At 37.6% G+C, this 21,288-nt stretch overlaps 1 protein-coding gene across 4 annotated transcripts in view; it reads left to right on the top strand.

Moving 5' to 3' along the window:
* Positions 1-21,288, top strand: part of UBR1 (ubiquitin protein ligase E3 component n-recognin 1) — a 250,865-nt gene that overhangs the window by 144,745 nt on the left and 84,832 nt on the right. For 3 of the 4 annotated variants that reach the window (XM_077127594.1, XM_077127593.1, XM_077127597.1), the window contains 4 exons: positions 9,462-9,523; positions 9,812-9,922; positions 11,971-12,036; positions 12,294-12,395. In XM_077127594.1, the coding sequence (XP_076983709.1) occupies positions 9,462-9,523; positions 9,812-9,922; positions 11,971-12,036; positions 12,294-12,395 (341 nt within the window). The remainder of the gene's footprint in view (positions 1-9,461; positions 9,524-9,811; positions 9,923-11,970; positions 12,037-12,293; positions 12,396-21,288) is intronic. The other variant, XM_077127596.1, reaches the window with a different exon arrangement.

Here is a 21,288-nt window from a genome sequence, read left to right as displayed (position 1 = left end):
CGCTCTTCCCCCTTTTGGTCGAGGAGGTTTTCTTAATCCCTTGATGCTGAGTCTCAGTTCATTTTAGGGGTTTTCGCAATCTCTTGATGCTGAGTCTCAGCTCATTCTAGGATTTCTGTCCCTTATTGCCAGGAAGGTCCACACCCCTGGGAGTCATGTCCCACGTAGACATGGGGAGGGTGGTGAGATTACTTGTTGTGTTGACTGGAGAAAGAGGCCACATCTGAGCAACAAAAGAGGTTGTCTTGGGGGTGACTCTTAGGCCTAAAATTTAAGTAGACTTGATCTATCCTTTGTAGGGTTAAGTTTCATATGAACAAACCCCAAGACTGGGGCTCAGCCTATACCTTTGGATGTCCACCCTGCTTGTGAGAATATCAAGAATTCAACTTGGGGAAGAAATTCAACTTGAATTTCTCCTCGTTCTCACCATTCCCTGAAGGGGATTTTGCAAATACTTTTCCAAACTCACTGATCAGATCACTCTGGGATTCATCGGGGCATCACTCTGGACAAACCAACAAAATCTCATGTCCTACCTGAGATTCCAAGCACTTAAGGTGTTCAGACTATCTGCATAAGTTATATTGGAAAATGCACTAGTCAAAATATAAATTTTGTACCAAATAAACATTTTTTGCTTTAGTCTCACACGTAAGGTGAGATTTTTAAATATTAATTACCATCTATTTTCAGCACCCTGCAGTAATGACATTCCTTTGTTCTTCCTCATGCAAAAACATTTTGGGGGCATAAATTTGTTTATAATTATTTTCATCCTTTTAATGTTTATAGGATGTATAGTGATGTTCTCCTTTTCATTTCTAATACTGGTAATTTGTATTTCCTTTTTTTTCTTGATTATTCTTTTTTTTTTTTTTAATTAAAAAAAATTAACTAACACAACATTAGAAATCAATCCATTCTACATATGCAATCAGTAATTCTTAATAGCATCACATAGGTGTATGGTCATCATTTCTCAGTACATATGCATCGATTTAGAGAAAGAAATAGCACGACAACAGAAAAAGAAATAAAGTGATAACACAGAGAAAACACAAATAAAAATAAAAAGTACAAAAATATATAAGAGAAAGAAAAAAAAAACAAAAAAAAACTATAGATCAGATGCAGCTTCATTCAGCGTTCCAACATAATTACATTACAGTTAGGCAGTATTGTGCTGACCATTTTTTTTTTTTTTTTTTTTAGACATCATACCATTCTACATATGCAATCAGTAATTCTTAACATCATCACATAGATGCATGATCATCGTTTCTTAGTACATTTGCATCGGTTTAGAAGAACTAGCAGTATAACAGAAAAAAATATAGAATGTTAATATAGAGAAAAAAAATTAAAGTAATAATAATAAGAACAAAACAAACAAAACAAAACAAAACAAGAACCTATCGCTCGGATGCAGCTTCGTTCAGTATTTTAACATGATTACTTTACAATTAGGTATTATTGTGCTGTCCATTTTTGAGTTTTTGTATCTAGTCCTATTGCACAGTCTGTATTCCATGAGCTCCAATTACCCATTATCTTACCCTGTTTCTAACTCCTGCTGAACTCTGTTACCAATGACATATTCCAAGTTTATTCTCGAGTGTCGATTCACATCATTGGGACCATACAGTATTTGTCTTTTAGTTTTTGGCTAGACTCACTCAGCATAATGTTCTCTAGGTCCATCCATGTTATTACATGCTTCATAAGTTTATCCTGCCTTAAAGCTGCATAATATTCCATCGTATGTATATACCACAGTTTGTTTAGCCACTCGTCTGTTGATGGACATTTTGGCTGTTTCCATCTCTTTGCAATTGTAAATAACACTGCTATAAACATTGGTGTGCAAATGTCTGTTTGAGTTTTTGCCCTTAATTCCTTTGAGTAGATTCCCAGCAATGGTATTGCTGGGTCGTATGGCAATTCTATATTCAGCTTTTTGAGGAACCGCCAAACTGCTTTCCACAGTGGTTGCACCATTTGGCATTCCCACCAACAGTGGATAAGTGTGCCTCTTTCACTGCATCCTCTCCAGCACTTGTCATTTTCTGTTTTGTTGATAATGGCCATTCTGGTGGGTGTGAGATGATATCTCATTGTGGTTTTGATTTGCATTTCTCTAATGGCCACGGACATTGAGCATCTCTTCATGTGTCTTTTGGCCATTTGTATTTCCTCCTCTGAGAGGTGTCTATTCAAGTCTTTTTCCCATTTTGTAATTGGGTTGGCTATCTTTTTGTTGTTGAGTTGAACAATCTCATTATAAATTCTGGATATTAGACCTTTATCTGATATGTCGTTTCCAAATATTGATTCCCATTGTGTAGGCTGTGTTTCTACTTTCTTGATGAAGTTCTTTGATGCACAAAAGTGTTTAATTTTGAGGAGTTCCCATTTATTTATTTCCTTCTTCAGTGCTCTTGCTTTAGGTGTAAGGTCCATAAAACCGCCTCCAATTGTAAGATTCATAAGATATCTCCCTACATTTTCCTCTACCTGTTCTATGGTCTTAGACCTAATGTTTAGATCTTTGATCCATTTTGAGTTAACTTTTGTGTAGGGTGTGAGATATGGGTCTTCTTTCATTCTTTTGCATATGGATATCCAGTTCTCTAGGCACCATTTATTGAAGAGACTGTTCTGTCCCAGGTGAGTTGGCTTGACTGCCTTATCAAAGATCAAATGTCCATAGATGAGAGGGTCTATATCTGAGCACTCTATTCGATTCCATTGGTCGATATATCTATCTTTATGCCAATACCATGCTGTTTTGACCACTGTGGCTTCATAATATGCCTTAAAGTCAGGCAGTGCAAGACCTCCAGCTTCGTTTTTTTTCCTCAAGATGTTTTTAGCAATTCGGGGCACCCTGCCCTTCCAAATAAATTTGCTTATTGGTTTTTCTATTTCTGAAAAATAAGTTGTTGGGATTTTGATTGGTATTGCATTGAATCTGTAAATCAATTTAGGTAGGATTGACATCTTAACTATATTTAGTCTTCCAATCCATGAACACGGTATGCCCTTCCATCTGTTTAGGTCTTCTGTGATTTCTGTTAGCAGTTTTTTGTAGTTTTCTTTATATAGGTTTTTTGTCTCTTTAGTTAAATTTATTCCTAGGTATTTTATTCTTTTAGTTGCAATTGTAAATGGGATTCGTTTCTTGATTTCCCCCTCCGCTTGTTCATTGCTAGTGTATAGAAATGCTACAGATTTTTGAATGTTGATCTTGTAACCTGCTACTTTACTGTACTCATTTATTAGCTCTAGTAGTTTTGTTGTGGATTTTTCTGGGTTTTCGACGTATATTATCATATCATCTGCAAACAGTGATAGTTTTACTTCTTCCTTTCCAATTTTGATGCCTTGTATTTCTTTTTCTTGTCTAATTGCTCTGGCTAGAACTTCCAACACAATGTTGAATAATAGTGGTGATAGTGGACATCCTTGTCTTGTTCCTGATCTTAGGGGGAACGTTTTCAATTTTTCCCCATTAAGGATGATATTAGCTGTGGGTTTTTCATATATTCCCTCTATCATTTTAAGGAAGTTCCCTTGTATTCCTATCCTTTGAATTGTTTTCAACAGGAAAGGATGTTGAATCTTGTCGAATGCCTTCTCTGCATCAATTGAGATGATCATGTGATTTTTCTGCTTTGATTTGTTGATATGGTGTATTACATTAATTGATTTTCTTATGTTGAACCATCCTTGCATACCTGGGATGAATCCTACTTGGTCATGATGAATACTTCTTTTAATGTGTTGTTGGATACGATTTGCTAGAATTTTATTGAGGATTTTTGCATCTATATTCATTAGAGAGATCGGCCTGTAGTTTTCTTTTCTTGTAATATCTTTGCCTGGTTTTGGTATGAGGGTAATGTTGGCGTCATAGAATGAATTAGGTAGTTTTCCCTCCACTTCGATTTTTTTGAAGAGTTTGAGGAGAGTTGGTACTAATTCTTTCTGGAATGTTTGATAGAATTCACATGTGAAGACGTCTGGTCCTGGACTTTTCTTTTTAGGAAGCTTTTGAATGACTGCTTCAATTTCTTTACTTGTGATTGGTTTGTTGAGGTCATCTATGTCTTCTTGAGTCAAAGTTGGTTGTTCATGTCTTTCCAGGAACCCATCCACTTCCTCTAAATTGTTGTATTTATTAGCGTAAAGTTGTTCATAGTATCCTGTTATTACCTCCTTTATTTCTGTGAGGTCAGTAGTTATGTCTCCTCTTCCATTTCTGATCTTATTTATTTGCATCCTCTCTCTTCTTCTTTTTGTCAATCTTGCTAAGGGCCCATCAATCTTATTGATTTTCTCATAGAACCAACTTCTGGCCTTATTGATTTTCTCTATTGTTTTCATGTTTTCAATTTCATTTATTTGTGCTCTAATCTTTGTTATTTCTTTCCTTTTGCTTGCTTTGGGGTTAGCTTGCTGTTCTTTCTCCAGTTCTTCCAAATGGATAGTTAATTCCTGAATTTTTGCCTTTTCTTCTTTTCTGATATAGGCATTTAGAGCAATAAATTTCCCTCTTAGCACTGCCTTTGTTGCATCCCATAAGTTTTGATATGTTGTGTTTTCATTTTCATTCGCCTCGAGGTATTTGCTAATTTCTCTAGCAATTTCTTCTTTGACCCAGTCGTTGTTTAGGAGTGTGTTGTTGAGCCTCCACGTATTTGTGAATTTTCTGGCACTCTGCCTATTATTGATTTCCAACATTATTCCTTTATGGTCCGAGAAAGTGTTGTGTAAGATTTCAATCTTTTAAAATTTGTTAAGACTTGCTTTGTGACCCAGCATATGGTCTATCTTTGAGAATGATCCATGAGCACTTGAGAAAAAGGTGTATCCTGCTGTGGTGGGATGTAATGTCCTATAAATGTCTATTAAGTCTAGTTCATTTATAGTAATATTCAGATTCTCTATTTCTTTGTTGATCCTCTGTCTAGATGTTCTGTCCATTGATGAGAGTGGTGAGTTGAAGTCTCCAACTATTATGATATATGAGTCTATTTCCCTTTTCAGTGTTTGCAGTATATTCCTCACGTATTTTGGGGCATTCTGATTCGGTGCGTAAATATTTATGATTGTTATGTCTTCTTGTTTAATTGTTCCTTTTATTAGTATATAGTGTCCTTCTTTGTCTCTTTTAACTGTTTTACATTTGAAGTCTAATTTGTTGGATATTAGTATAGCTACTCCTGCTCTTTTCTGGTTGTTATTTGCATGAAATATCTTTTCCCAACCTTTCACTTTCAACCTATGTTTATCTTTGGGTCTAAGATGTGTTTCCTGTAGACAGCATATAGAAGGATCCTGTTTTTTAATCCATTCTGCCAATCTATGTCTTTGGATTGGGGAATTCAGTCCATTGACATTTAGTGTTATTACTGTTTGGATAATATTTTCCTCTAACATTTTGTCTTTTGTATTATATATATCATATCTGATTTTCCTTCTTTCTACACTCTTTTCCATATCTCTCTCTTCTGTCTTTTTGTATCTGACTCTAGTGCTCCCTTTAGTATTTCTTGCAGAGCTGGTCTCTTGGTCACAAATTCTTTCAGTGACTTTTTGTCTGAGAATGTTTTAATTTCTCCCTCATTTTTGAAGGATAATTTTGCTGGATATAGGAGTCTTGGTTGGCAGTTTTTCTCTTTTAGTATTTTAAATATATCATCCCACTGTCTTCTACCTTCCATGGTTTCTGCTGAGAAATCTTCACAGTCTTATTGGATTTCCCTTGTATGTGATGGATTGTTTTTCTCTTGCTGCTTTCAAGATCCTCTCTTTGACCTCTGACCTTCTAACTAGTAAGTGTCTTGGAGAACGCCTATTTGGGTCTACCTCTTTGGGGTGCGCTGCACTTCTTGGATCTGTAATTTTAGGTCTTTCATAAGAGTTGGGAAATTTTCAGTGATAATTTCTTCCATTAGTTTTTCTCCTCCTTTTCCCTTCTCTTCTCCTTCTGGGACACCCACAACACGTATATTTGTGCGGTTCATATTGTCCTTGACTTCCCTGATATCCTGTTCAAATTTTTCCATTCTTTTCCCTTTCTGTTTCTGTTTCTTTTTGGAATTCAGATGTTCCATCCTCCAAATCACTAATCCTATGTTCTGTCTCTTTAAATCTATCATTGTAGCTATCCATTATTTTTTCTATGTTTGCTACTTTATCCTTCACTTCCATAAGTTCTGCGATTTGTTTTTTTCAGTTTTTCTATTTCTTCTCTATGTTCAGCCCATGTCCTCTTCATGTCCTCCCTCAATTTATCGATTTCATTTTTGAAGAGGTTTTCCATTTCTGTTCATATATTCAGCATTAGTTGTCTCAGCTCTTGTGTCTCATTTGAGCTATTGGTTTGTTCCTTTGACTGAGCCTTATTCTCAATCTTTTGAGCGTGGACAGTTATCTTCTGCTGCTGGCGTCTGGGCATTTATTCAGATTTCTCTGAGTGTTGGACCCAGCAAGGTTGTAAGATTTTTCTGTGAAATCTCTGGGATCTGTTTTTCTTATCTTGCCCAGTACGTGGTGCACGTGGCACACGTTTGTCTCAAGTGTTTGGAATGGGTCTCCCCCAGTCACCGATCTCTGTGGCCTGGGGATTTCGGATCCAATTCTCTCCGTTGGTTCAGGGGCTGTGCGTGGTGGGGGCGTCAGCTGCCGCGGCTTGAGGGGACCCTGTGGCTGGTTGCGGGCCACAGCGGGCCTGGGGGATTCCCCACCGGACCAGGAAGCCTCCCGTGGCGGGGGGCTACCGCGGCTTGGATAGCCCTCCTATCCGAGACTCGTATCCGCGGACTCGAAGCAGAGACTCGAAGCCGCCCGCAAAAGAGGGGTGCCGCCTGCCTCGGCTTGGGAAACTTGCTTCTCCAATACTCTCAGCTGGCCCGGAAAGGAGGGAGGGAGTAGCTCGGACCACCGTAGCTGCCGCTGATCGGGAAATCACGCTCCGCTCGGGGGTCTCACCGCAGCCGATTCTCGCAGTCAGTCTAGCCAGCCCAGACTTTGGATAGCCCTCTGATCTGAGATTCGTAGCTGCGGACTCAAAGTCGAGACTCGAAGCCGCCCGCAAAAGAAGGGCGCCGCCTGCCTCGGCTTGGGAAACTTGCTTCTCTGATACTCTCAGCTGGCCCGGGAAGGAGGGAGGGATTAGCTCGGACCGCCGCAGCTGCGGCTGCTCAGCAAATCACGCGCTGCTCGGGGGTCTCGCCGCAGCCAAGAGTCGCAGTCAGACTTGCCAGCCCAGACTTTGGATAGCCCTCTGATCCGAGACTCGTAGCTGCGGACTCGAAGCCGCCCGCAAAAGTGTGGCACCGGCCGCCTTGGCTGGGAAGCTTGTCTCTCCGAGTCTCTCAGCCAGCCCGGGAAGGAGGGAGGGATTAGCTCGGACCGCCGCAGCTGCGGCCAGTCGGGGGTCTCGCCACAGCCAAGTCTCGCAGTCAAACTTGCCAGCCCAGACTTTGGATAGCCCTCTGATCCGAGACTCGTAGTCGCGGACTCGAAGCCAAGACTCGAAGCCGCCCGCAAAAGTGTGGCGCCGGCCGCCTTGGCTGGGAAGCTTGTCTCTCCGCGTCCCTCAGCCAGTCCGGGAAGGAGGGAGGGATTAGCTCGGACCGCCGCAGCTGCGGCTGCTCGGGAAATCGCCCGCCGCTCGGGGATCTCACTCACCGCAGCCGAGTTTCGCAGTCAGACTAACCAGCCCAGACTGGGTTACGCTGTGTGTCCAATCCCTGCTGTAGCCCCGGGAGCTGTTCTGTACTGTTTCTGTTCACCTATTAGTTGATTTGGAGTCGGAGGAACTAAGACGCATGTACCTTACTAAGACGCCATCTTGGATCCCTCTTCTTGATTATTCTTGCTAGAGATTTATCAATTTTATTCTTTCAAAGAACAAACTTTTTAGCTTCATTATTTTCTTTAGTGTTTGTTTCCTATTTTATTGATTTCTGTTGTTTTCTTCGACCTTTAAAATTTGCTCATCTGTTACCGCCTTTTGTTATTGATTTTAAATGTTTTATTTTTAATATATGTTTAAAAATTTTTTTGAACTAACTTTAGACTTAGAGTAGAGCTGCAATAATGATACATATGGGTCATCCTTGGGATTTGTTTCTAATGGCTTCCTTTTTTACTCTGGGTCACATTTTCTTCTTTCTCCATATGTCTATTAATTTTTTGTATAAATACTGAATATTATAGATAATAGAATATAAAGAAGGATTCTGTCATCCTCCTCTGAAGAGTGTTGATTTTATTTTGGTAGGTAATTCAATTATTGGTTAATCACCTGAACTTTGATTTTAACCTTTGGGAGTTCACAGCTGACCACAACATTGCCAGATCTCTCTGAATTGTTGAGATTCAGCTTCCAAACTCTGTCACCCCTGTGGGTCTTGTTAGGGCTTGGTTTTAGGCCTCATTATGGAAGATCTAGAGTAGGTTGTATACTAGGGCATGACCTTATTTCTAAGACACAAGGCAAAGCTGTGAACAAAGTGTTAAAGAAGTCTCTGTTTTGACTGGGTCAGAGCTATACCATCCCTCAACATTAGTTGGCATCTGGTATCTCTGTTCTGTTTTCAACCCTCTAAAGATCCTTGAGAGTCTTACTGTGTGTATTTGTAGACCAGTATTTTATCACAGACCCCACATGGTCTACTAGAACCCTCTTCTTTTCACTTTTCTGCCCCAAGCTCTTTTATTGTCTAGCACTTTGATCTGTGCCTTCTTAACTACACGACAGATGGTAAGTTCATTCTCCAGAAGAAAAGTCAGGGAGATTTTGGGGCTTAATTCGTGACTTTCCCTTCTTTCAGAATCACGATCTTCTGTCTGTTGTTCAGTGTCTGCCAATAGTTGCTTCGTATTTGTCTACTTTTATTGTGGTTTATGGTAAGAATGCTAGGTCAGTATTAGTTACTCCATCATAGTTGGAATTGAAGTCTCAGTCATTTTCAATGTTTGGCCATCTCTGTTTGGCAGACTGTATCTCTTTAAACTTAACCTGAATAATTGATACTTTTCTTTGCAGAAATAACCATCAATCTCTTCATTTATTCCTGTGTAACATATGAAACTCATTGTACTCAGTTCTTGTTTTCATGTAATATTTTATCATTTCTATTTTCATAAAAAGGAGTATTTGAAATAGTTTTCATTTATTTTGGTTGATCACTAGTTTTCATTGATCTTGGTTAAGATCAGAATGATAACATTTTATGAGGCAGCATATTATTTGTATATAATGTATAAGCATAATTACCTTGTTTAATATAGGATCTTAAATATATTTAGTGGTGATTAAAAATTAGAAATCAATAGTTTACTTTCTAGAATGTCATTTCAAAACTCAGTAAACATAAATTTACTAATATATTTGAAACCTGACTGGATTTAATTATTTTCTCCTTTTTTTTTTTTGCTTTTAGGTCTTCATGTCCGTTTAAGCAGGCTAGGTGCTGTTTCAAGACTTCATGAATTTGTACCTTTTGTAAGTGACTTTGTCAAGTGTTGATTTGCTTATCTTCTTTTTTTCTAACTACCTTTTGGTTGATGAGTGGGAAGGAAGAGAAAAATTTGAACTTTCAAGTGATTAATTCTCATTATTAATTTTATTTCTGTGTAAAATATATTGAATTTTGAATCACAGGATTTTAGAAGTTATCAATACATGCCCTTCCATTTTTGGGGTGGAAAACTGAAGAATACATAGAGCCATAATTTTAAGACACATCCAACCTCTGTGAGAAATAATAAAATCTACCTCTCTCTCTTTCAGAAGGATTTTCAAGTAGAGGCTCTAGTGGAATATCCTTTGCGTTGTCTGGTATTGGTTGCCCAGGTTGTCGCTGAGATGTGGCGAAGAAATGGACTCTCTCTTATTAGCCAGGTATGGTAGGGTATATTATTCATATTTATGACCGTTCATTCTCTGGTATTTATTTATGCATTTATTTAATTCTTTGTGTCTCTGGATTTTGTGGAGAATCTGCTTTCTATTCTCTTGTATAAACTCTTTGGAAATGAATGTTCCAGGTACCACAATAGCATTTCTTCTACCCTTTCTACTGCTTATTCTCTCTTAATTATGAGAAACTAGAGTAAATAGAGAATAGAATAAGTGAAAGCCAGTGGGACTCCCACATGCTTTTCATTATCAGGTCTTTTCTGAGGATTACCTTACTTGAGAATCTTTAGTCTTCCCCCCACCTGTCTTAATTGACTTATAATTTTTTTTGTCTTTAGAACAAATAAGAAGTGCTTTTCCTTAAAGGTAGAGATTTGGTAATTGATGGTATTGATCATAGCCCAACATTGTAAATATAATTAATGCCAATGAATTGTACACTTAAAAATGGTTAAAATGGCAAACTTTAGGTTTTATATGTTATCATGATTTTTTTTTTTAAGTGAGGAAACAAGGACCTGTAAAAATCTCACTTGGGAGAAAAATGGTGTTACAATTGATTATAAAAATTGATTTATCTTTATTGAAGTAGATTCTTCAAATCTAAAAGAAATAAATTATTTTATTACATATGTTGAAAGTAATAACTAATATACTTATAGAGCACTTTTAATGGAAATATTTTCATGCCATATTTCCTCATTTTTATTTTCACAGTGCCCTTAAAATGATTCATAGATTTGCAATTTGTTTTTTGCTTCTAAGAAGCTCTAGGAATTTCTAGTTTAGAGTTTTCTTTTCTTCTGTTTAACTCTTCTATTTTTTTTAAACACAACAATATACAAACACAAACACTCCCACCATACGATCATTCCATTCCTGGCACACAATCAAAAACCTATAGTATCATCACCATGATCACCTCTCAGAACACCTGCATCAACCCAGAAAAAGAAATAAGAAAAAAGAAAAAAAAACCCACACACACCACACACCCTCACTCCTCCCCCTCACTGATTGCCAATATTTCCATCCACCAGCCTTTGTTTCCCCAGCTTTCCTCCACACCCCCACCACTGATGACCAGCATCCGAATCCACCAAATTCACTTTAACATTTATTCCCCCCACCATTCATCTACTTCTGATCCATATGTTCCACTCATCCGTCCATGCTGTAGACGAATTGACCATCAGACGTAAGATCCCCACAACCACACAGTCACATTGCAAAAGCCACACCACCACACATTGAACTTCAAGAAACATGGCCACTGGAACAGAGCTCCACATCCCCAGGCACCTCCCTCCAGCCTCTCCAACACACCCCAACTTAAAAGGTGGTATCTATATAACGCATAAGAACAACCCCCAGGACAATCTCCTGACTCCACTCAAAATCTCTCAACCATTGACACTCTACCCTGCCCCATTTCTCTCCTCCCCCTTCTGGTCAGGAAGGCCCTCCCAATCCCCCAGTGCTGAGTCCCAGCTCACTCCAGGATCCCTGCCCCATACTGCCAGGAAGGTCCACACTCCTGGACGTCATGCCCCACACAGAGAGGGGGAAGACAGTGAGCTCACCTGTAGCTTTGGCCAAGAGAGAGAGGCCACACCCGAACAATAAAAGAGGTTCTCTGGGGGTGACCCACAGGCCCAATCCTAAGTAGGCTCAGCCTATCCTCTGTGGCAACAAGTTCCATATGAACAAACCCCAAGATTGAAGGCTTGGCCCATTGCTTTGGTTGTCCCCACTGCTTGTGAGAATATCAGGAATTCTCCACATGGGGAAGGTGCAAATACTTTTTTATTCACTTTTCAAATCACTCTGGGATTTATCGAACCATCAAACAGAGAGTTTTAAGAATAGGTTTCAGGACGGGCCACGGTGGCTCAGCGGCAAGAATGCTTGCCTGCCATGCCAGAGGACCCGGTGCCTGCCCATGTTAAAAAAAAGAATAGGTTTCAGTTAGAATTTTGCTTATAATAAAGTGTTTCTTTTATCATCTGTTCTACTTGTTTATTTTATAGGTATTTTATTACCAAGATGTTAAATGTAGAGAAGAAATGTATGATAAAGATATTATCATGCTTCAGGTACCTTATTTAAATTACTTCTCATACTTATGCCATAGCCTTCCTTACTAAATTTCTTTATAATAATAGAGAATACTGTAATAATTTTTAACTTAAATTTTTCTCTGTTAAAAAATTCATTAAGGTAGCATGGAAATGGAAAGGGCTGCTACATTATCTTCTACAAACTCACTTTGTAATTTTCTGACAGTCTTGTTGGAGACTAAATGTTTATCCATTTCAATCATAAGAAATGTGTTACTGGATTTCTTTCACAGATTGGTGCATCTTTAATGGATCCAAACACATTCCTGTTATTGGTACTTCAGAGGTATGAACTTGTTGATGCTTTCAACAAGGCCATATCCACAAAAGACCAGGTAAGCAACAGAAACTGTGTGAATAAATTCCAAAAGAAATATTGTTGTTAGTATTTTAATCATATGTAAAAATTTTATTTCATTATATTTTATACTTCAAAAAGTCACAAAGATACTTTTGACATGCATATATATCTGTATACACGTATACTCTTTTTAATCTAGAAAATTAGAAAACAGATAAATAAAAAGGGAGAAGAAAAATCACATGAAACACTGTCTCTAGGAGATGATTACTTTTAAAGTTTTGGTGTCTTGTTTGTTTCTTAAAGTAAAAATTGACTCACGTTCTGTGTTTTTTGTTTTTTTTTTTAATATTTTTATTGAGAAATCATCACACACATAGGTTTCCTACATGGTTTACAATCAGTGGCTCACAGTATCATCACAGAGTTGTGTATTCATCACCATGATCATTTTTTAGAACATTTCCATCACTCCAGAAAAAGGAATAAAAAGAAAAAAAGGAAAAACTCATACATACCATGTGCCTCACCCCGCCCTTTCATTGACCACTAATATTTCTATATACCCAATTTATTTTATCCTTTGTCCTCCATTACTTATTTTTTTATCCTAGTTTTTTAGTTATCTGTCTATATCCTGAATAAAAGCATCAGACAAGGTTTTCACAATCACACAGTCACATTGTAAACATTATATCTTTGTACAACCATCTTTCATGTGTTGTTTTGTAACCTGATTCCTATTATACTTAACCAAATATTCTGACATAGTTTTGCTAGTGATTAAATAAACATAGAACTACATCATCATTTTTAATGGCCTTGTTATAATCTGCTATATAAATGCATGATACTTTCCCCGTTATTTATTCATTTTTAATCCATATTTTTTACTTATTTTTCCATACCATAGATAAAAGCATCAGACAAAAGGGGTTCACAATCACATAGTCACATTGTGAAAGCTATTATTATACATTCATCTTAAAGAAACATGGCTACTAAACACAGCTCTACAGTTTCAGGCACTTCCCTCTAACCTCTCCAATTCACCTTAAACTAAAAAGAGGTTATCTGTATAATACGTAAGAATAACCTCCAGGATAACCTCTCCACTGTTGGAAATCTCTCGGCCACTGACACTTGATTTTATCTGATTTCTCTCTTCCCCCCTTTCAGTCAAGAAGCTTTTCTCAATCCCTTGATGCTGAGTCCCAGCTCATTCTAGGATTTCTGTCCCATGTTGCCAAGGAGGCTTGCACCCCTGAGAGTCACAACCCACATAGAGAGGGGAAGGCAGTGAGTTTGCTTGCCTGTTTGCTGAGAGAGAAATAGGCCACATCTGAGCAACAAAATAGGTTTTCTGGGGGTGACTCTTAGGCCTGATTGTAAGTAGGCTTACTCTGTCCTTTGCCAAGGTAAGTTTCATAAGAACAAACCCCAAGATTGAGGGCTCGACCTGTTGACTTGGTTGTTCCCAGTTCTTGTGAGAATATCAGGAGTTCCCCAAATGGGGCAGTTGAATTTTTCCCCGTTCTCGCCATTCCCCCAAGGTGACCCTGCACACTCTTTTGTTATTCACTGTTCAAGTCACTCTGGGATTTATCACGGCAACCCTTTGGACAAACCTACAAGATCTCATGCCCTATTCAAGGTTCCATGTGCTGATGGTGTTCAATTAAACTGTGCATATAAGTTATATTAGGAAATGCATTAGTCAAAATATAAATTTTGCACCTAATATTTTTTGCTTTAGTCTCACACTGAATATAAATAAATGTAAATAAAATATGAATGACCATCTATTTTCAACACTCTGCAATATTGACATTCCTTTGTTCTTCCTCATGCAAAAACATTTTTTAATTTGTACATTTAGTCACTATCATTGTATACTCTAGGCATTCCTAGATTAAACCATCTTAATCTTTATTGTCTATCTTTCCTTCTGTTTTCATTTGTGCCCCCAGCCTTCCTTCCTCTATTATTTTCACATTCAGCTTTATTCACTGTACTAACATTATTGTGCTACCATTAGTAAGTATTGTGCCATCTGTTTCTGAATTTTTACAATCAACCCTGTTGCACATCTGTATCTCTTCAGCTCCAATTACCCAATATCTACCCTGTTTCTATCTCCTAATGGCCTCTGTTCTTAATTGAAATTCTCCAAATTCATTCATTAATGTTAATTCATATCAGTGAGACCATACAGTATTTGTCCCTTTGTTTCTGGCTAATCTCACTCAGCATAATGTTCTTAAGGTCCATCCATGCTGTTACATGCTTCATGACTTTTATTCTGTCTTATAGCTATGTAATATTTATATAGTAATATTGGTATCATATCATCTGCATACAGTGAGCTACTCACCTGTTGATGGACATTTGAGGTGATTCCATCTCTTGGCAATTGTAAATAATGCTACTATAAATATTGGTGTGCAAATGTCCGCTTGTGTTCCTGCCTTCATGTCCTCTGAATAGGTATCTAGCAATGGTATTGCGGATCATACAGCAATTCTATACTTAGCTTCCTGAGGAACCACTAAATTGCCTTCTACAGTGGTTGTACCATATGACATTCCCACCAACAATGGATAAGTGTACCTCTTTCTCCACATCCTCTCCAGCACTTGTTGTTTTCTGTTTTTTTGATAATGGACATTCTGGTGGGTTTGAGATATTATCTCATTGTGGTTTTGATTTGCATTTCCATAATAGCCATGGAGGTTAAACATCTTTTCTTGTGCCTTCTAGCCATTTGTAGTTCCTCTTCTGAGAAGTGTCTGTTCATGTCTTTTGCCCATTTTGTTATTGGGTCGTCTTTTCGTTGTTGAGTTGAAGAATCTCTTTATATGTTCTGGATACTAAACCTTTATCTGATATATCCTTTTCAGATATCATTTTCCATTGTGTAGGCTCTCTTTTTACTTTCTTGACACAGTTCTTTGATGCACAGAAGTGTTTAATATTGAGGAGTTCCCACTTATTATCTATTTCTATTTTAAGTGCTCTTGCGTTGTGTGTGAGGACTAGGAAACTACCTCCTATTCCAAGATTTATAAAACATTTCCCTACATTTTCTTCTAAATGTTTTATGGTCTTAGATCTAATGCTTAGGTCTTTGATCCATTTCAAGTTGATTTTTGTATAGGCTGTGAGATATGGATCCTCTTTCATTCTTTTGCATGTGTATATCCGGTTTACCAAGCACCATTATTGAAGAGACTGTTCTGTCCCAGGTGACTTGGCTTGGCTGCTTTATCAAAGATCAATCGTCCATAAATAAGAGAATGTATATCTGAACACTATTCAATTCCATTGGTCAGTATATCTAATTTTATGCCAGTACGATGCTATTTTGACCACTGTAGCTTTGTAAAATGCCTTAAAGGCAGGTACTGTGAGACCTCCGGCTTCATTTTTCTTTCTCAGGATATTTTTAGCTATTCAGGTCACCCTGCCCTTCCAGATAAATTTGGTTATTGGTTTTTCTATTTCTGCAAAGTATGCTTTTGGGATTTTAATTGTTACTGCATTGAATCCATAAATCAGTTCAGGTAGATTTGACATCTTAACTATATTCAGTCTTCTAATCCATGGACATGGTATGCCCTTCCATTTATTTAGGTCTTCTTTTATTTCTTTTAGCAATTTCTTATACTTTTCTTTATATAGGTCTTTTGTATCTGTAGTTAAATTTATTCCTAAATATTTTATTCTTTTGGTTGCAATTGTAAATGGAATTTTTTTCTTGATTTCCCCCTCAGATTGCTCATTACTTGCGTATAGAAACACTATAGATTTTTGAGTGTTGATCTTAAACTTGCTACTTTGTTGTACTCATTTATTAGCTCTAGCAGTTTTGCCGTGGATTTTTTGAGGTTTTTGACATATAGTATCATACCATCTGCAAACAGTGAGAGTTTTACTTCTTCCTTTCTCATTTTGACTCCTTGTATTTCTTTTTCTTGTCTAATTGCTCTGGCTAGAACTTCCAACACAATGTTGAATAACAGTGGTGATAGTGGACATCCTTGTCTTGTTCCTGATCTTAAGGGGAAAGTTTTCGATTTTTCCCCATTGAGGATGATGCTAGCTGTGGGTTTTTCATATATTCCCTTCATCATGTTGAGAAAGTACCCTTCTATTCCTATCCTTTGAAGTGTTTCAACAAGAAGGGATGTTGAATTTTGTCAAATACATTTTCTGCATCAGTTGAGATGATCGTGTGGTTTTTCTGCTTTGTTTTGTTGATATGGTGTATTACATTAATTGATTTTCTCATGTTGAACTATCCTTGCTTACCTAGAGTGAATCTTCCTTGGTCATGGTGTATAAGTTTTTTAATGTGGTGCTGGATTCGATTTGCAAGGATTTTGTTGTGGATTTTTGCTTCTATATTCATTAGAGAGATTGGTCTGTAATTTTCTTTCCTTGTAGTATCTTTGTCTGGCTTTGGTATGAGGGTGATGTTAGCTTCATAGAATGAATTAGGTAGCCTTCCTTCCTCTTCAATTTTCTTTTAAGAGTTTGAGCTGGATTGGTACTAATTCTTTCTTGAATGTTTGGTAGAATTCACATGTGAAGCCATGTAGTCCTGGAATTTTCTTTTTGGTGAGCTTCTTAATGACTAATTCGATTTTTTTTCTTGCAATTGCTTCGTTGAGGTTGTCTCTTCTCAAGTCAGTGTTGGTTCTTCATGCCTTTCCAGGAAGTTGTCCATTTCATCTACATTGTCTAGTTTATTAGTATAAAGTTGTTTATAGTATCCTCTCATTATCTCTTTCTATTTCTGCATGGTCACTGGTTATGTCTCCTCTTCCATTTCTGATATTATTTATTTGCATCCTCTCTATTCTTTTTGTCAATCTTGCTAAGGGTCCATTAATCTTAATGGTTTTCTTATAGAACCAACTTCTGGTTTTGTGGATTTTCTCAACTGTTTTTGTGTTCTCAGTTTCATTTATTTCTGCTCTAATCTTCATTATTCTTTCCTTTTGCTTGCTTTGGGGTTAGTTTGCTATTCTTTCTCTAGTTCTTCCAAGTGAACGGTTAATTCCTTGATATTTGCTCTTCTTCTTTTTTGATGTAGGCATTTAGGGCAACAAATTTCCCTCTTGCAGTGCCTTTGCTGCATCTCATAAATTTGATATGTTGTGTTTTCATTTTCATTTGCCTCGAGATATTTACTGATTTCTCTTAAATTTTTTTCCTTCACTCACTGGTTGTTTAAGAGTGTGTTGTTGAGCCTCCATGTTTTTCTGAGGTTTCTGGCCCTCTGCTTATTATTGATTTCCACGTTCATTCCTTTACAATCTGAGAAAGTGTTTTGTATGATTTTAGTCTTTTTAAATTTATTGAGACTTGCCTTGTGACCCAGCGTATGGTCTATCCTTGGGAATGATTCATGAGCACTTGAGAGAAAGTTGTATCTTGCTGTTGTGGGATGTAATGTTTTATATATATCTATTAAGTCTAGTTCATTTATCGTGTCATTCAAATTCTCTATTTCTTTATTGATACTCTATCTAGATGTTCTGTCCATTGTGCGAGCAGGAAATGGAAGTCTCCACCTATTATGGTAGATGTGTCTATTTCTCTTTTCAGTGTTTGTCTCATTTATTTTTGAGCACTCTGCCTCAGTGCATAAATATTTATGATTGTTATCTCTTCTTGTTGAATTGTTCCATTTATTAATACATGATGTCCTTCTTTGTCTCTTTTGTTTTACATTTGAAGTCTAATTTGTTCAATGTTAGTATAGCTACTCCTACTCCTTACTGATTGTTGTTTGCATGAAATATCTTTTCCCAACCATTCCCTTTTGCCCTATATTTATGATAACTTGGGTCTAAAATGTACCTCCTGTAGACTGCATATAGATGGGTCCTGTTTTTTAATCCATTCTGCCATTGTATGTCTTTTGATTGGGGAGTTCACTCCATTAACATTTAGTATTATTACTGTAAGGGCAGTACTTTCTTCTGCCATTTCATTTTTTGGCTTTTTATAGGTCTTATCTAATTTTTCTTCTTTTTACCTTTACTGCTAGTCTTCATTTCCACACCTTACTCCATACCTCTTTCTCCTGTCTTTCCTATCTGTCTCTACTGCTCCCTTTAGTATTTCTTGCAGAGCCAGTCTCTTGGTTACAAATTCTCTCAGTGATTTTTTTGTCTGAAAATGTTTAAATTTCCCCCTCATTTTTGAAGGACAATTTTGCTGGATATAGAATTCTTGGTTGGCAGTTTTTCTGTTTTAGCATTTTTCATGTATCATCCCACTGTCTTCTCGCCTCCGTGGTTTCTGCTGAGAAATCGATACATAGTCTTATTGGGCTTCCCTTGTATGTGATGAATTACTTTTCTCTTGCTGCTTTCAAGATTCTCTCTTTCTCTTTGACATCTTACATTCTGATTAGTAAGCATCTTGGAATATGTCTATTTGGATCTATTCTGTTTGTGGTGTGCTGCACTTCTTAGATCTATAAGTTTAAGTCTTTCGTAAGAATTGGGAAATTTTCAGTGATAATTTCCTGTATTAGTTTTTCTCCTCCTTTTCTCTTCTCTTCTCCTTCTGGGACTCCTACAACACTAATATTCATTCTGTTCATGTTGTCATTCAGTTCCCTGAGTCCGTACTCATATTTTTCCATTATTTTCCCTGTATTTTCTTTTGCTTGTTGGATTTCAGATGTCCGTTCTGCAGTTCACTAATTCTGTCTTCTGTCTCTTGAAATCTAACACTGTAGGTTTCCATTGTTTTTTTTTTCCGTATCTTCTACTGTGCCTTTCATTCCCATAAGATCTGTGATTTGTTTTTTCATACTTTCAGTTTCTTGTTTTTGTTCCTCCCTTGCCTTTCTTATATCATCCGTCAATTCTTGACGAAATTTTCTATGTGTGTTCGAACATCCTGTATTAATTGTTTCAACTCCTGTATCACATTTGAATTGTTGGTTTGGCCATATCTTGTTTTCCTAATATGATTCATTATTTTTTGTTTGCATCTAGACATTTAATTTACTTAATTAGTTTATTCAGCAGATTGTTTTCCCAAGAAAAACCTAGGATTTTCTTGCTGGATGACTTTGTTTTCTAACTGTTCTTTGACATTCAGTTCAGCTTAACTAGACCTCTAGCTTAGGTTTTGTTTAACAGATCAGAATTTTTCAATTTTTATTTTCCTGTTTCTTGCCCTGCCTGTATTGTGCCTTTTTTTATTTCCTTAGGAGGTTCTGCTTAGGTATTATAGACCCCATTCAGATTCTCCCAGACCAGCCTTTCCTCTTCTCAGAAGAAAATAGTCACCTCCATCAGTTTTCCCTGACGGTGAGACCCAGTAGGTGAAAGACTTTCATATGAAGCCTCTGGCCTCTTGTGTTTTTCCTGTCCTGCCCAGCATTTGGTGCTTGTCTGCCTGTAGGTCCCACCAGCATAAAATGATGTGGTACATTTAACTTCAGCAGCCTCTCCCTGCTGAGAACCTCGTTTAGACAGAGAAAGTTGTAGTCTGGCTTTAATTTTGCAGACCCTGGAATCTGAATTCCTTGAGGGAGGGATTCTACCTGAGCTTGGTCCACCCCTCTTCTGGGAAAGGCACAGCCTCCAGGGAATTATTTCCTTTCACCTGACCAGCCTCCTTATCTCTCAGACAAGCTTAATTTCACCCTTGCCTGGGGCAGTTGGAGCCTGAGAAGCCTTGCAGTTCTATCAAAAATGTTGTCAAGCCATAGAAACACAGCTACAAGAAAAAAAAAGAAAGAAAGAAAAGAAAAGAAAAATCCTTTTCAGAGCAGGAACCCCCTATCTCGAGTTTGTGAATCAAGAGCTTAAGTTAGTATGTTGCTCTGTGTATCTGCAGGTCCTATGTGTCCCCCCCTTTCCTTCAGGGACCTTTTCAAATATTTTGTACTGCCTGATGCAGAAAACTGTGTTTTTTGTTTTTTTCCCTCAGCCCTACCCCCTCTGCACCTGGGCAAAAATCTGCAACCTCAGCTTTTACCTGATGTTCAGCTGAGCTGGGGGTCCGTTTTCAGTAGTCAGAATTTGTTAATTCTGCACTTTGAGCTTGATTGAGCTCAGCTCCTTGGCTGTTATCAAAGTCTCTTTCTTGTCCCCACTGGGAAGCAGCCTGTGGGGGAGGGGCGCCAGCCTCCACAGATTGAGGAACTCACTTCTGGGTGAGAGCGCTGCTGATCTAACTTGTCCAGACAGGTGTACGCTGTGTGTCTAGTCATTGATGTGGCCCTAGCAGTTGTTCTGTACTTTTCATGGCTGTTTACTAGCTGCTCTGCAGGACGATCTAAATTCCACACCTCATGGACCTATCTCCAAGCTATATCCTTTTAATCCATTCTTGTAGGTATCAATTTACTATATCCAAAAACATTTTTAAATTTGTACATTTAGTTAGTATCATTGTACACTCGAGGCATTCCTAGATTATACCATCTCAGTCTTTACCATCTATCTTTCCTTCTGGTTTCATATGTAATGCATGCTACTTTTATTTCTTGTTGCTGATGATGTCTTTCTGGGTTATTTTGATATTATAAACATATCTGTCTAAATGTTTGCACAGTTTAATTATTGTATTAAGATAAATTCTTAGTTGTTGATTTGCTGAATAAAGCAACGTGCTCTTTCTTCAGGCTCTCAGAAAAATTATTCCTATTTAAGCTCTCTGCAGCAGCATGTACATCTGTAATGACTGTAGTATTAAAATTATTTTTAATCTTGTCAATCCAGTAGGTGACAGATAATATTTCATTTTATGTTGCAGTTCTTTATTAGAACCCCACTTTTAGTGGGTGGACCATGTTTTCGTAATGATTGGCCTTTTTTTTCTTCTGTTAGTGAATTATTTGTTCCTGTCAGTTATGCTTTTTGTTGTTGTAAGAGCTGTTTGTTTAATGTGGA

Source organism: Tamandua tetradactyla, chromosome 14, assembly GCF_023851605.1.
Source record: "Tamandua tetradactyla isolate mTamTet1 chromosome 14, mTamTet1.pri, whole genome shotgun sequence".
Classification (NCBI taxonomy): Eukaryota; Metazoa; Chordata; class Mammalia; order Pilosa; family Myrmecophagidae; genus Tamandua; species Tamandua tetradactyla.
This window is presented reverse-complemented; position numbering and strand designations above follow the sequence as displayed.